Source organism: Kryptolebias marmoratus, linkage group LG6 (genome assembly GCF_001649575.2).
Source record: "Kryptolebias marmoratus isolate JLee-2015 linkage group LG6, ASM164957v2, whole genome shotgun sequence".
In the NCBI taxonomy this organism is placed as follows: Eukaryota; Metazoa; Chordata; class Actinopteri; order Cyprinodontiformes; family Rivulidae; genus Kryptolebias; species Kryptolebias marmoratus.
Genome location: NC_051435.1, coordinates 13,819,984 through 13,837,258, shown reverse-complemented (window position 1 = coordinate 13,837,258; position 17,275 = coordinate 13,819,984). Strand labels below are relative to the sequence as shown.

Here is a 17,275-nt window from a genome sequence, read left to right as displayed (position 1 = left end):
CAATGAGGGCGGTGTAGACAGTTTAATGCCTCCACCGAGGAAAAAGGTTCAAGGACAGATCGCTCACTCTCTTTATCACTCTTCCTAATGCTCTCTGTCTCTGTCGTTTGCTTCTCTCTTGCCCACTACTTTCACTTGGTTTTCTTCTCTTTCTGTGGGGTATTTAGCAATCCATTCACTGCACTCCATTAGGAGACTCCACCCTGCCCTGTGCACACAGACATACACATAAACACATTCACAGACACTCCAATTAGTGGCTAAACCAGAGACTAAGCGCAATTAGAGCGAGCAGAAATCCTCTAAGCTCTGGTGGATTCATTCTGTGTGTGTATGTGTGGCTGTGTGAGTCTGTGTTGAACCCTGTTTGTGTCCATTCCAATTAGTTGTGTATCTGCTTGGCAAGCGGCCATAAGACGTTACCTGGCTGTATGACGCTGATGCCAAGCAGGTTGGAGGTGCGGTTGGCCACTCTGCTCCAGCTGTTGTCGTAGTTCCTCCTCCACAGGACAGCAGTGCACTGGTACTTCCCCGCCTCGCGACGTCCAGCGCGGGTGACTGACAGGCGGAAGTTTGTGTTGGAGTGAGAGCGGTCCACTGTGGTGCGGGTACCCAGCCCGAGCAGCTGCTCGCCCCACTGTAGCGTGCCCTCACGCGTGAAAGTCACCAGGTCCTTGAAGTCCCCCCGATCCTCGACTTCGCCTTGCGTGCTTGCGGGCAGGAAACGCCAGGTGACGGACGTGGGGACTCGCGGGTTGTGGCGGGGCTTCACCAGGCACAGGAGGTCAAAGGAGTCACCGAATGATATCGATGGTGTCCGTGATGAGGCCGACACCATGAAGGAGGACTCTAGATGGTGAGAGAAATAAATAAGGAAGGTTAAAGAGATAGTTCAGATCTTTTGAAGTGGGGTTCTGTAGAAAGTTTATGAAAAAATAATATTTTACCAACCTCAGTCCAATTAAGTTTAATTCAGCTAGTTCTAATAATACAGTATGTTGGTGTAAATGCTTAGTATCCAGGACATAGACAACTTGATATTTTAAAATGAACTAACCTACTTTTTTTGTTTTTTAAGAAAGTTTTGCTTCTCATCCAAAGAGCTTTCTCAGTTCAAACTAAAAGTGCGGAGTTTCAAGTTGTAAAGCTTAGAACTGATCTATTCACACCATGACTCAGATGTCCACCTACATCTGAAGGACAAGGGACACTCGTTTGAGGGCAGTAATGTTCATATTTTGGACAGACAAACAGTTTGAGAAAAGAATAAAAGAAGCCATTTATGTCAAACAAAAAACACCAATATTGAGCAGATGAAGAGTTTTTGAATATAACCCCTGGTCAGTTTGACAACAATATGAAACTAAAAGGTGTCTCATGTGGACCAGGCCAACATTTTGAAATTATTGTGTGTACACCGTAATGAAACCCCTGAGGAGAGAGGAGTGTGAGTTCAACTCACAAACTTAGCAGCTCACTATAATTTTCAGATTTGGGACTTAACAACTTTCAGTTTGAATTGAGGAAGCTCCTTAAATGGTTCAGTTGCCTCTTAATACAAAACAAACCTTTATTTCATCTATCCATCAGAATTAAACTTTTTATCTCCGAATTGATATCTTTCAAAGAGTTATCTACAGCAGGTAAGATAGTAATTGTTCTTAACTTTTCCTCAGATCCCCACTTCAGAAGACCTGAACAATCCCGTTAAGTTGACACATTGTCAGATGGTCTTTAATTAGGTTTATTAGTGCTGCTTAAAGGCTCTAATAGGGCAACACTTGTTTGGGTTTGTAATTAAGTCTCCTCTCATGATTTGGGTCTAAAGAATCTTTGCCTGGAAGGAACTATTATTTTAAGCAGGGTACTAAAAAGAACAAAGCTCAAACACTGTTGACTGAGAGCCTATTGATCTATTGTTAAAGTAGCTCTAAATCTTTACAAGTATTTTCTTATATTGTTATGGCCCGAGCATCTGAAGACTGTTGTGTGTGTAAGTAGCTTTTGTACTTGACTGTGAGCGTGCTTCAAAATAAATGGTGATGCAAACCAAAAAAAAAAGAGAAAAATATAAAAAAAACCCCAGGGGAGACATTTCCTCTAAGCTCCAATGTTCGATCTACGCCCAGCTCCTTGCCAAGTCTAAACTATCCTCATTAGGCTAAAAACATTCAACCAACTCAAAATATTGTTGCCAAGACACACCTGCATTAGAAAGCAAGGTAGAGAGACGGATATAATGAAGAAAAACACCTTTTATTGTTGGCGTGATCGCAAAAATGTCCCTGTAGCCTCTATTTTGGAACATTTCCGTTAGTGCAAATCATTAAATATGAGAAAGATGATTGTGCACTGATAGAAAAATGTGGATGAAGGAATGAAGACCTGAAATGAGTTTTGATCAATTTTTTTTTCCCTCTGAGACTTAGCAGATTTCCCAATATGTTTTTGTTAACAGCCCTGTAGCTTTTAGCCGGTCCTTCACCCTGTCTTGTCCTTTGTCAGCCGCCATCCTCGGCGTCCTTCAGAATGTCTAATCAACAGCTTTCTGTACAGACCTGGCTACTCCTGGACAACAGCTTCAGGCTATAATTCTCTAACAGACAATAACTCCCCATCTATCATCTCCCATCCCTCCATCTATCCTCTCTGCATGCCTCTGTGACAGGATCTGAAGCTGATCCCTTTTTCCCTCCATAAATCTCATTTTGTTTCTCAGTAAATACGCATGAATGTGTTTGCTTCTTTTACTTTTGTTTGGAATATTCTGTCTGTGACAATCTATTATGCGTTATCTTGAATGAGTGTAAACGAGGCTTCTCTTTCATTCACACATGCCACCCCCAACCCCCCTGAGGGCACCTTCAGTTTGTCAGCTGAAAAAAAAAAAACAGGCTCTATCCAGCACTTCGCTGTGGCCACAAAAACACAAGACAAGAGAACTTGCCTCCTCCATTTCAACCGGGTCTTATCAACAATCAAAGGGAGTCCATAAAAAGAGATGGCTCTAACTAAGTGACGATACAGTCGCCTAATTTATTATGAAGCCTCTAGATTTGTTCACTCAGAGGACAGGTCAATGTGAAACAAGATCAGAGTTTGCATGAAAAACTGAAACAGAAGTTTTACTTTTTAAATTTATTTTCTATTTATAAAACATTAGGTCTAAAGAAGTGGAGAGAGCAAGAATGAAAACCGACTTTTTTTTTTTGCATGGCAGGATTACGTCCAATAAAACTGCAGCTGGAGGGGAAAGTGAGAAAAATGAGGGCCAAACTAAAACACATTGCCCGTCACACAACACTGCACATTCAGAAAATCCTTTGATCAACAGGCATGGAGGAGGAGAAGAGGAGGTGATGTTGAGGAGTCTGACTGAAGGAAGATGAGCAGCTTTGGACTTTCCTCTGTTTTGCATAATGTGTCTCTTGTTCCCCAAACTAATGTTGTTCTTGTTGCTCCAACTTGACAAATGACCACTTAAAAAATGACGTCTCTTCTCTGCAGCGCTGCTGTGTGCTGCTGCAGGGAGCTAATCCGCTGCTTCTGTGTGTGTTTCACCCAGTGCTCTTGGCCTGCCAGCTCCTAACTGCTCCGCTCCAGTGGCTTCCTCAGCCTGAACTGTGGATGTTCAGCTTAACTCAGCGGTGACAGAAGAGAGCCACAGACTGTGAAACACATTGCTGCTGCATTTCCATTCTAATAATTCTGACTAATCCATATGGTTGTGTGTGAGTTTGTGCAGGTTCATCATCAGTGTCATGGAAGCAATGCTCTTGACATGAGGCAGGTGGTGTTAAGAGTGTGTGTGTGTCATAATAGCTCTTCCCCCTAAGCGGTGCATGAATAAACCATGGTATATTCAACTGTGTGGACTGCAAGTCTTTCTCGATTCATTCAACAAAACATAAACTATGTGCCTCTTTTCGAATTGTTGCTCACATCCTACTTGTCAGACTGTTTACATGCCTTACTGACCAGAAAACAGAACAGAACAGACTTTATTGGTGCTACAGAAGGATTAAATAACCTACCAACAGTCTTGACGGCGATCGTCTTGATTTCCGAGGCTGTTCCGATGTTCTCCCAGTTTAGCTCCTGTTCACCAGTCCAAAGCCACTCAGTAGCTGTACAGTTGTACTGACCCTCATCCCCAGGTAAGGCATTGTAAAGTGACAGAGTGAACGTGTCAGGTCGGACTTTCTCCACACGAACTTCTCCATAACTGGAGCGCTCTCTGTAGGCGGGGCCGTGAAACACGGAGCCTTCTCGATCCACTGAGGCCACTTCCTGGATCGGTCCAGTTGCTCGCTTGTCCATCCACTGCCAGACAACAGACAGGGGGCCCGTAGCTGATTGGACTGTACAGGTCAACTGGATCGGGTCGCCCTCTAGGACCTCAGAGGAGTTACTGGACAGTGCGACTGTGATGTTGCTCTCTGAAAATGAAAACACCAGATGATATTAAGAATTTTACTCTTCAGCATGTTTTTATTACCCATGGAGTGGATTTATGATTTGGTAAATTTTGAGAAAAAAAGCTTCCGAAATCTGAATATTTTTCAAAGCAAAAAGTGAAATATGACTGAATACAATTAATTCATTCAGTGCTTTTGAGAGACTTATTTTGGAGCATGTGCCGCCTCAAGTCTTTTTCACATAAGAACCATCTGAAATCCCATCTTTAGCTGCTCTGTGGGGCTTAGATTTCAGCTTTGGCTTGGTAAATTAACTCAAGGACAGGAACAGACTGGTGCGAAAATCACTTAGCACCATTGTAGCAGTATTCTAATTGGTATGCAAAAAAGTGAACCATCCCAGATCACCTGCACCTTTGAGAGGATTTTGTAGAAGGATATTTTCAATTTAAATTCAACCATTTTTTCCGAAATACTGACAGACCTCCCTGCAGATCAGAAGAACCCCCATAGATCAGTCCTTAATGTTGGATGCCTGTCAATACATGTTTTTCAGACTTTCACCTTCTGCTTAAACAAAACTGTAATTTGAGTTGTAAAAAATAGTCCCAATTCACATATTTATCTCAACAAATAAAGAGAGAGGTTTCTGGATTTAAACAACAATAAGATTCATTTGTGTATTGGTTGTTCAGAAATTGCACCAACAAAGCCTCATGAATTCTTGTGTTTTTACAGCCACAATTGATATTTAAGTTTTTAAGTGCAAACGACCTTATCACACCCCTTAAATGTAGATCTTGTTAATATTCAGTAATAAAGCCTCAAATATGGCTCTTTGTGTGCAGCATGGGAACAACAAGTCGTAGAAAACTTGTGTTTATGTCTGCATGAAAGAGCAGGAACAGGGATTAAAATAGATGAGAAACTTAAAAATACATATATATATATATTTTTGTTGCTGGGAAGTTTTTCTGCGGTGGATTGTCCTAAACACAAACTGCTGTGAAACTGTGCGGTTTTTTTGGAACATCTTGGCCTAAAACAAACAGCAATCTCACTCTAATGTAAATTATTTTTCTCACTTAGGTGAGCTCACATATGGCTACATTTGGGACATGTGGATTTGATTCAGCCTTTGTTATTTATCTGCCTGTATAATGTCGCCAACGCTGCCATGCTTTACAGTAGGAGAGGTAGTGGGTCTAGATCAGAGACAGTATTTTAAATTAAAGAGTCAGGTTCATGTCACACCTGAGGCCAGATAGCTGTTTTTCAGAGTCACCTGAAGTCTGTTTAGGGCTTTCAGATGCTTTTTATTAAAGAGTAGCCTCTGTCTGTCTCTGACCAGGCGACGATGCATCTTGATAGCTCTAATTTTCTTTCATTTCACAATTAAGTTTACTGTGCTCCTAAAACACCTCTAGGCTTGAGAAGAGTTTCTATCCAGGGAACTATGTTACTGAAAATGTGCAAGGAGAGGTTGATACATAGATGCTTTTGTTCACATTTTTCACACTATGAAGTTTTACTAGTCAGAAGACAGAAAGCGCAGGTGGTGTTAACAAAGACCAAGTTTCATTACATTTCATATAACTGTGATCCTGCTGGTTCAAAAGCTTCCCTAAACGGCATGTTAGTGAGCTTTAAAGATCTTTATGCATCTTTAGTGGCAAATAAAAAAATATGGCATGAAAAAGGCCCACTGTGTAACCTTGAAACACATGCTGCTGTATGTTCAGTTCATTCAATTTACAAAAACTGGACTACAGTCAAGTTATAAATACATCTTAAAGTGATAGTTTAGATTTTTTTTAAGAGGGGTTCCATAGAAAGATTACAATTAACATCTTACCTGTTATAGATAGACCTTTCCTTTTTTATTTCTTCAAACTAATTCAAAGAGCTATCTAAAACAGGTAAAATATAAATTGATCACAACCTTTCCACAGAACCCCACTTCAGAAGATCTAAAAATTGCTTTAAAAATAAAACAAAACAGGACCAATTAACAGAACAACAAATAGGTTCAACCACACTGGAGCCTTTCCTGCCTTAACAAAAATATTATATTCTGTAAAACGGTCTATACATTTTGTAAATAAAGTATTTTCATAAAATAAAATTTTAATTTTAGATATGCTTTCATGTTAGCTTTTGATAATACTTAAAAATCTAAACCAACTTCAAAACACCAGTATTTTACTCATTAAAGCAGAAAAAAGCATGTTCTTTTAGGTAATCTTTTCATAATTTGAAGGAGATTTTAATTTTATGAGCTCCATAGTTTTTATCCAATCAAAAACTTTGTTGAATTTTATCAGAGATAATATAAAATTAATTCAAAGCCCAATCATGCCAAATAAGATTTCAGGAAAAGTGGCTGCTAGCTTCTTTGCTTTTGTTTTTATAGAAAACTTAATAATTGCAGATTTAAATAGTCCCTCACTTTTTTTTTTTTTTTTTTACAGAGAATGGGAAACTGTGTTTAGGTACTTTATTAACCCACTGTTTATTTGATGGAAATTCATGAGGAACTAAACATAGATGGAGAAGTTGGAAGAAAGTTTTCCAAAATCTTTCCTTCTCATGTTGAATACCAAAGACAGCATGAATAACATTTTGGCATATTAAAAAATAATCATACTGTGTATGAGGCCAGAGGCAACACAACAATCCCCTGTATCTTTTCCCAAAAGGACGACACTATCCTGTAAAAACGTGGCTCGTGAATGAGTTTGCATCCTTGTGGGTGCTTATGGTAGCTGGTGCGTAGGGGGGGCGCACTGCCCTCAGGCTGCTCACAGTGACAGCTAGAGAAGAAACAGAAATCTGTGTGTAGGTCGTATTTCTCTTTCTGAACCTCGTGAAGCTTGTTCGCCGAGTCCACATGCGCGCAGGAAAGAAGGCTCAGATCACAGGGCTCAGTGGCACTTCAGAGGGGAAGGATAAAAGTCTTCCCTTCTGCTCTGTTTTTTTTTGTTGTTTTTTAAACCGAGACTCGTATCGCTTCTACGTCCGTCAGACATCACGTGGCTCTGGTTGACTCATAAGATCTTGTCCTCCTGTGAGGCATCGCTGCAGTCTCTTCAGTATTTGACTTAAGATTTTTCAGTTTTTTCCTCCCCTCAGGCCAAGCTCTGCCTCCTGCCTCCTCTCACCGGTCCTCCTAATAAGCATGAGCCCTCAGTGAAAATGGAATAAAATTGATTCTTATTTCTATCAGTCCACTGAATAAAGGGAACACCTTTCATGCTTCTTCCTTCCTTTGTCTTTATTTTGTTAGCTGCTATTTCCCCACTTAAGGCTGAAGAGAACATCTTCTATAGTATTTTTTATTTTTTTTTTATTTCTGAACATGCTGTATTCTGTCAAATTTCCGCTCTGAAACACAAATTAAAGTTTCTGAGTCATGCATGTATCAACCTTTGCATAAACTCTAGTTTCTGAGTAACTTGTACTTTTCTAACTTTAGCTTTTTCTTGAAATATTCTTTTGAACTTTCTTTATTTTTCCACTTTCCTACTCTCCCCAGTAACACCATCTGAGGTTTGCGGTTCGAAATGCATTTTCTATCAACAAGAGTGCTCTTGTTTTCTTTTGCACTTACCATTTTTATCGGCACAGTACAAATTCAGTTTGAGCTCTCTCTTGCTCTTTGTTGCAAATGTAAACTCATCCATCAGCACTCATTTATCAAATGTGTTTACAACCGTTTCTACTTTGCCATGGCTCTGACTTACCTCCAACCCCTGTTGAAGCCTATTACTAACTCTACACCCAATTCACCTATTAGTGATGAAGCACATACATGGATTGTGTGTGCGTGTGTGTACATAGGTTGGATAAATCAGGCATAAAAGGACATTTTTTTTTTGTTCAGGAAGGTCCTTCCCCATTAACAATAGCTTTTATGTGTAAGTGCTGTGAACAGCCTTTAGGTCTTTTGTTGGAAAAACAGATCCTTCCTACACAGATAACCTCTGGAGACTGCTGTAGGCTTCAGGCCATTGTTTTCGGCTAATTTGTCAAGGCGTGCAGCGGTCACAATAAGGTAGTACTGGCTGTTTTAGAGGAAATATAACTCTGTTTTTTTTTTATCATGCTTTGTTATGATTATAGCACAGACGATGGCAGTACAGGAAAAGCAGCATATTCCCAAATAAGAATGAGAGCAGGGAAAGTCTCAGGGGCAGATAACAGAATCATTACCAAGGATTTTAATGGTTAACTGTGCATGTGTATCAGTCCAGCCTGATACACCCTCACTGGGCAGCCCAGTTTGAGACGCTCCAGGTCAGCTCCAGCTGAAGACACTAATTTAGCCCAGGGAACCACTTACAACACCCTGGAGAGCTGGACGCCTTTCTCTGCTTCTTTTCTTTCTCCACGCTTTCATTTCATGGCTGTTAGCTCCGTCAGTCTGGACTCTTCTGCTCTCCATTATCCTGCTATAGTGTTACCCCTCTTCCACTAAGCCAAGCATATGGAAAGGACCACAATGCTGCATTACAGATCCTTAGCCATCCACTCAAACAGAAAATAAAAGCAGCATTATCCCTTTCCTCTTACTCAAGGCTAACAACAGAGACGTGCAGCCACTCTTGGAAAGATAGATAGAAGGAAGGGACAACTCAGGCAGAGGATTTATCACTTACTAAGTGCTTGAACTGTGATCTGCACATTTCGGGACCTCTTGCTGCGGTCGATGAAGTCCCCCGTTGGTGTCTTCTCCCGCTCGGTAACTCGGCAGATGTACTTCCCAGTATCGTTGGAATGCAAGCGCTGCAGCTTGAGCAGATGGACGTTGGGACTCTCCTTGCGTACAGTCATGAGACCGGCTGCCTCACGATCAACGTAATCAGGGCCCAGGACAGGCACGGCACTGGGGCCCACCACGGCCACCGGTGAGCTGCTGAAGACCCACGACACCGAGAAGAAACGCTCGGGGACGTTCTGCGCCTCTATGGTGCAGCGAAGCTCCAGCGGCTCACCGGCCGTGAAGGACCGTCGCTCCGTGCTCACCTGGATGCTGAAGTCCCGATCTAAGCAAAAGGAGAAGAAAAAAAACCCATTAAAAAACAAAAGAATTAGCACATTGGTAATTAAGCAGCAAACAAAAAAAAACGTAGGAGTAGGGGTTTTGTTTTAAAATCCAATGTTTTTGATGTCAAGAACAAAATTTAAATATAGGAATCAGCTGAAACGCTTGACATCTCTTCATTTTCTTAATAGCTTTTTAAGCTAAAAGCAAGGAAAGATGAAAGAAAACTGTTGGGTGATACAAGAGGGGCTTTGGCGGTGGCCAGGGATAGGAGGGGGTGGTGTACAAAGAGCATCAGTTAGTGCTGAAAAGAAAATAATTAGAAACGAAGGAAGGCTGGGGTCACACAGTGCACAACTCCAGTAAAACTCATCATCCACACAACTCTTCCTTACTTCCCTACTTGGCTTCACTTCTGTAATAAAAAAAAACAAAAACATCTCATTAAAACTCTTTTCTGCTGCCTTAAACAAAGTTAGGCGCTCCCTCCTCTTCCTCCTGCACAAGCTAAGACAACAAAAAGAGTAAACACTGATAGTTCTAGCACTTCCACATGGCTAATTAGGCTCAAAGCCTGTACCTTCATATATGTGCATGAGTCTGTGTGTCCAATTTTATTTGTTATAATAATTTGTAGATGATGAGATGGTATTTATCAAACTCTTTGTCAGAGACAGCTGCTCAGAATCTCAGTGGGGTGGCAGCTCTGCACTCTAATTACAAAGACTGTAACCAGGGTTCCTGAACAACACATTCTTGTGGACAAGTTCAAAGGCTGCTCCTGTTGCAGAGCGTCTTATTCAGGAGAATATTATGACAGGAGGTAGGGGGGCATATTGTTAACATGTTCACAAACAAATAAGTCCCCACACAGATGCTTGAGGCTATCACAGGTAACAGTAAATCACACAGTCAGACTCAAATTTACACCCATAGCCAATATAAAAGTGGAGCGATAGTTCAGATATTTTTAAGTGAGATACAGTGTTAAGATTATGAACAAGATATTATCTTACTTATTGTAGATAGCTCTTTGAATGACCTCGGTTTGGAAAAATAGAGTTAAAATCTCACCAGATTGATGAACTAACAGTTAGTCGGTTCAGTGCCAAGACCAAAGTGAATTGCAGCCATCTTAAAACAACTCCAGTCTCAAAGATTTCATAGCAATTCATGTAAACACTATTTTATAAGCTCTTACAGTCCCACCAATTTCTCATTATGCAAATATTTCATCAGAAATATTGTGCTATTCCAGCCAGAAGTTCCTGCTGCCGTTATTTGTGCTTGAAAATAACCACAAAATTCTATGTAAATAAGCGTGAAATGTGAAACTGATTGAAATGTAAAAGGTTTATAAAATAGTGTTTGCATGTACCTCGAGAGAATTATTTTGAGACTGGAGTTGTTTAAAGATGGCAGGAATACACTTTCATTTTAGTCTTGTTTGCTATAGCTGTTAGCTTGTCTGTCTGATCAGAATGAATAAAGAGATACAGTATCAACAACAGGTGAGATATTTAATGTTCATAGACTTTCTAAGATAATTTAAAACTCTTGAATAACAAGGCAGTGGATGATATGCATTTTTTAAGGAATGCTAGGCCTTTAATTCAGAAATTTAATTGCTGGAAAACTCAAAGTTTGAGGTTAAGGGTTCAAACATGCTTGTTGGCTTATGTAGGTCCATGTGAAAGAAAGCATTCTCTTGACAGGTCTGTTGCATCACAAAAAAGATAAAAGCGTCTGCTACAGAACTGTAATGAAATCTAAGTTAATTAGTACCTTTAACTTCTAACTTAAAGTAGCCAGTACACACATTAGCACTCTTCACCAAGGCAGAGAATGAATGCAGTTCAAAGGTTACACCAAAACCTTAACATTTCCCCCCCCATTAATGTCCATGATAGCTTCCTGACTGCATGTGTTTTCTTGGACACAATATTCATATTACATACAAAAAGACTCGAAAAAGAAAAATCATAATGTACATTATGACTCCTCATAAAGAATCAGAATGTAAGAGTTTACTCTTGCTTGTCTCTTGAATCTGTGACCATCTACAGTATGAAATGGGGGAATTTTAAATATGCATTTGGTTGTATCAAACATGCGCACGCATAATTCAACAGGACTAAAGAAAACAGTCAGCAGATGCAAAAATTACTGGCGTATCGCTGTGAGAACAGCAAAACATAATGCTGCAATATTTTATTGAGATCAATAACATTGACTGGTGAGTGACCCAAATCATTCAGCACTCAGCTCCATTATTTGGAGGACTTTTATGGGAAGATATGTGTAGAAGATGGTGGAGCCTCACTCATCTCAGTCATGCTCATGTTTAATTATAGTTAGAGACAAAAATAAGCAAAAGCAAGGAGAGCAAGAAAAAAAAAACACTGGGAAGAGACGAGCAAGCCAAAAATGTGAGGTGAGCAGGGAACAAGGCAGGAGGTGAGAGACAAGGAGAAAGCAGGAGAGTCATGCTAAAGTGAAAGACACATTAGGATTCCGACTGTTACTCCTCTCTGATGTCGGCTGTGGGTGATTAGCTAGTGATGAGCCTGTCTTGAGATCCACTCCATCTTTTATAATAGAAGCCTAATGGGGACGCTGCTGCCTCTCCCGTTTATGTTTTCTTGCACACTCTCTGTCAAATTTGCACTTAAACAGGTAAAACATTTTTAAAAACAACAACTTTGGCCTAAAGGCATGCACCCTCTTAATGTAACAGGCACACAAAAAAACAAGTCAAAACGAATATAGACACACAGCCAGGTTTAAGCACTTGCATCCACAGATGCACACAGCAGCGCAGATGCTTTATTCCCTTTGTCATGCAACAATAACTCCATCAATTATAGATTACAGGGAAGACAGGGAGTGACAAAGGGTGGTGAGAGCTGAGCTTTTTTGTTTCTTATGTCTCGTCCCTGAAGTAGGAAGAGCTCAACTGAAAGTTGCTTTACAGTACAGCTGAGTTCAGGCTCGTCTTCTCATCCACGCCAAACTATCTGGGGCACCATCAAGTTGCATCAGTCCGCAATGTTTCAGATGCCTAATAGAAAAAGGCGAAACGATTCCACTTTGAAGTGATTTGCTGGCATGAGACACTCGCCACTGCGTGCCTGCTTGAAAATGGAGCTCATGCCAAAGCAGTTTCTCACCCCCTTCCTTGGCCCCTTCTCAGAAGCGCATAAAGAGATTCTTTATGAATATGAAACACGTCACAGCGGACATGATGGGGTCGCTTCAGCTGATAAGCTGTAAATGCATGTAAGAAGTCATAAAGCAGCTTTTGTTACGCATCATTCTGGTCAATGAGGAGGTTGATGGTTTATTAGATCATTACCATATGAGACATACTCTCCCAACAGCCTCCCCAGCACAATCTGTGTTTCTCCCACATACTTCCATCATGCATGATGCCACCTCTCACCCTCTTTTCCTTTGACCAACTTCCTCTCTTTAAGTTCTCCAAATCTGGTAATAATGGCTCCTCTCACTAATGCACTACAACGCAAACCTTACTCCAACTGTTACTTACTCCAAGAAGTAATTAAAAAAAAAACATCCTGAACCCTTGGCCACATACTGTTTGAGGGAGTTGTTTATGTGTAAGTCATAAGTCTCCCATGTCAAACACCTACGATATTTGGAGCTGGTTAAATTTATTCTTGGATTTGCTTGTAATGTTGCCCATCAAGCAAGCACAAACACAAAAGTGGGGAGTCTGTGGAGGTTTGGTTAAGCCCTTTTTAGTAAGCTAATGAGCTTAGCGTGAGATACTGATCAGCAATCAGAGGAACTCTGCCCACATGCAGCCATGTGTGCCTGTCAAAAGGACAGAGGGGATCTAGACCAAAGTGATTACTCCCCTCCGGTTTCTTTCTCACAGAAAAAGGTTCACGTTGCGGATTCGAATGCACTGAGTTGTTTACTGATTACAGGGTTGGCAGTTCGATGTCCAAGTGTTAAAGCGTCCTTGGACAAGACACTGAACCACAAGTTGCTCCCACTGGGCAGCCCCCCCGCATGGAAGCTCCATTCATGTTCACATACTGCTAAATGAGAGAGCGAGATGAATACTTAATGAAAGGCCAATTATGTAGCACTTTATCTCTTAACCTATTAAGGCTTGAGCATGACAATGCATGTCCCTTAAAGGGATAGATCAGAATTTTTGAAGTGGGGTTGTATGCGGTATGTTAGAGTAGTCTGTATCTTACCTGCGGCAGACAACAATTAGAGCGAGGGAGTCACACAAACAACTAGTCAGAAGAAGAGTCATTTAAGAGCAAAGTATCTCATCTGAAACATTAAAAATCTAAAAAGAAGGTATAAAGCAAATGCCATATGATGTATTTTCACATGACATTACCTCTGTATCAGATAGATATGTAGACTAAGTACCACTAATACAGTTTGTTTTGTTTGCTTCACATAGGCAAACTACTGGTCATGTTCCAACGCAGCCAGTATTTAGTGTAAAAAAACCCATAAAAATCCATGTCAATAACTATAATTTACGAAAGATTTTTGCTATTTAACCAATCATTAGGTACTAAATAGGTAATGGTTGATTAGCAATCAGTTCCTGATTTGTTGCTTGCTGACTTCATATGCAACTGTATAGACTATAAAATAACCTTTAACTAATTATTACTTAATTAGTTAATAACTGAGAGCAGTAAACTCCAGGGTTAACATTTTGTGCCTTTTGTTATAAGGCGTTATTAAATTACTGCCTTTAAGACTGAAACTCTTTTTTTAGTTGGCAATTGTTCTAATTACTTCCTGTGGTTTAGTTTAGGCCACGTTTATTCTCTACAAGAAGAAAGGCTGACCATAAATTTGATGTGTGATTTAAATATCAGAACATTAGAGGTTCACAGAACAGAACTCCTGCAAACACCAGATGTTTATAAGAAGCTGAACCGTGTGCTGGACCTTGTTTCTGCAACTTTGACTTTGTTTCTTCTTCTCTGAACATGTGTTAAGAAATGCACATGAAAAGTGCCTCTAGTTTGAAAACTAACTCTCATCGTTTGCATTAAATGTTCTTTTTTTATTAACAAACTTAAAGCAACTGCAGTAAGTGCAAACCTTTTTTTTGTTTTCAATTTTGCCATTTCCATCAACCGCTTTCGATGTTATAAAAAAAAGCCTTAATCGCAGTAAAACTGTTGCTTGTTTTGTCCAATAAACTGCTGTGCTCTTCTTTAAAGTTCTCCAACTCAGTCAAGGTTAGCAGTAAATGTTGAAAGTGCATCTTTAAAATGTGCTAGAAACACTGAAAAGAAATGATAAATTCGAGAAAAAAAAAGTGGTACACCTTGCCTATGTGTATTTGAATCTTTTTGGTCATGTATCTTGCAGCTGATGAAGTCATATCAAACACACGTTGCATCAAGCTCTAAAAGACATCTTTACAGACTCAGATTGAGGAGAGATTTATGCAAGAAGAGCAGTTCACTCACCAGTGGGCTGAACTCGAAGTTGGGCCTTTTCGCTCTGCTTGCGGGTCATCGCAAACCAGCTTCCGTCTGTGTCCTGGATCCACTCGGTGGCCTGGCAGTAGAGCAGCCCCTGGTCCACCGGCTGCAGCTTGTGGATGGTCAGCCTGTAGGCGGTGGCGCTGGTTTTGTCCAGCCTGAGATCCCCCGCTGCCATCCTCTGCCGATAAGGTCCTCCAGAGCGCAGGACGAAGTCCCTCGACAGGGTGACCAGCTCCTGAGGTGGGGCGGCCGCGTCCTCTGGAGACCTCAGATACCAACCAACCGATAAGTGGGTGTGCTGCACCGTGGTTCGAGACACCTCGCAGGTGAGCTGTAACGTGTCGCCCTCCACTTTGGACAGAGTCTGAGGAGGAGCTGTTACCGTCAGCGAGTCGGGAATGACTGAAAAAGGAGAAAGAAAACAGAAAATCATCATCATCATTATTATTAATATAATTGTCAGTTACCAGACCTGGAAGTCTGTCTACAGATTTAACAAAGTTGACATTGCTCCCTGCCACTAAGGAATCATGTATTTGTCTCTGTGTGTGCATCTGTTAACAAAAAAACTCATGAACAACTGAAGAGATTTTAATGAAAATCTCAGGAAGTAATCACTGGATGCACATCTACAACTGACTAATTTTTGGAGTCTGCTTAATTCAAGATGGCCGCCACAGCTAAGCAGAATGCAAAAATGGCTACAACTTAGTCAATTTTACAAATATTGAGCTAAAACTTGGTGTGGCAGGAGCTGAGAGTCATCCCTATTGCATACTCCGAGCACTGACAAATCACATAAGATTTAATGTTTAAAACTCTGGCATGAAAAGCAGCGGGTGGCATGCCTTTAAGAATTTTTTATTATTTGAGTAATTCAACATTCAAAGCCTCTTCCTGTTTAAGAAACAGAACAGTGTCATGTTGCCTTTGTTTCATCCTCCGATGATAGATGTAAAAACAAGCAGTCAAGATGCTGTAGCTGGTTAGTAATCTATTTACTCCCAGAGGACGGTTTGAGGAAGAGGTGTTAATGCAAACAGTCTTTTGTTCTGAGGTGACTGGCCCCCATTTCCTCCTCCATGTATGACTTTCACATGACACTGTGTGTTGATGGGTTTTTTCCCTCTATCTCACACATCCAGACGCCTCCAGGGATGATTCTGGCACTGTTTTCAGACTGATTATATCCAATATTGATTGCAAGTGCAAACAACACAACAGTCCATCTCCAAACATCTCAGAACACCTTTTTTTTGATCACACATACTAAATATACACACTGCAAGTTAAAATTACTGTAATAAATTCTGCTCAGTTTTATCTACAATGCAAGTGAGGCGGGGGTGGGGGGGAGCGAATACAAGCCAGATGGCTGGGAACAGAGGAGATGAGAGAGTGGGACACTCAGGTGCTAGGAAGGAAAAGAGACATCAAGACATGATAATTTCAGCAGGCTGGCTGGAAAAACTCAGCACGGTGACAGAAATAAACACGTATAGCTTTTTAAAGAAGCCCGTTTAGCTGAAGGAGTATTTTTGGACGTGTACCAGAAAGCCACAGCTCGCTATATTAATGTGGTGGAAGATGGAAAGAGAGGATTTCAGACTGGATTTAGGACTCTGAAGCTTAATGCATTATTGACGACTGAAAAGTACAGAGGTCGAAAAGGTTAACATGTCACACAAGGAGCAGCACTAACAGAAAAGAGAAGAAAATAAAAATCTGTCAAAAAACGCTGAATTAAGATAGTAGGATTAATGAATTTAGCAATCGATGTCGACAGGAAATTTTGTTCATTACAATGTGATGTAAGCACTTCTTAAAAGCCAGAAATTTGAAGTGCAGACTTTTCTAGTGAAGTGCTTTAGAAAGCTGCTCGGTGCTTTTAATCGATTGTCATTTTGAAGAACACTAATCAGCATATTTGAAATGTGTACTGTTTTTTTTATTATTATTTTACTTGCTTTGATTCATAAGAAACAATGAAGAACACTACTCCTACCTAATTTTGAAATTTTATAAATATATGTCACACAAACCCTCTAAAGCTGCCTCTTTGGAAGTTTGCATATCTGTCTGTGTTTCTAATAAAGAGCAATATTTAATGATAAAAAAATAATAATAAAAAGAAGCCTTACTAATGAAACAATTGAGGGAACAAAGACAAGAAAATTGCGTGAGTGAATTGAGTGAAGAGGCCTGACATCTGGTTACTGGATTTAACAAGGCACTTAGAGAGAGAGAAACAACAATAATTCAAAAGCAGCAGAAAATGGAAGCAAAAGAATAAAAAAAAAAAAAAAAAAAAA

At 40.4% G+C, this 17,275-nt stretch overlaps 1 protein-coding gene across 1 annotated transcript in view; it reads right to left on the bottom strand.

The window, feature by feature from the left end:
• Positions 1-17,275, bottom strand: part of igsf3 (immunoglobulin superfamily, member 3) — an 87,279-nt gene that overhangs the window by 20,350 nt on the left and 49,654 nt on the right. The window contains exons 4-7 of the mRNA XM_017422729.3: positions 14,946-15,365; positions 9,077-9,463; positions 4,035-4,439; positions 424-849 (exon numbers count right to left, since the gene is read on the bottom strand). Of these exons, the coding sequence (XP_017278218.1) occupies positions 424-849; positions 4,035-4,439; positions 9,077-9,463; positions 14,946-15,365 (1,638 nt within the window). The remainder of the gene's footprint in view (positions 1-423; positions 850-4,034; positions 4,440-9,076; positions 9,464-14,945; positions 15,366-17,275) is intronic.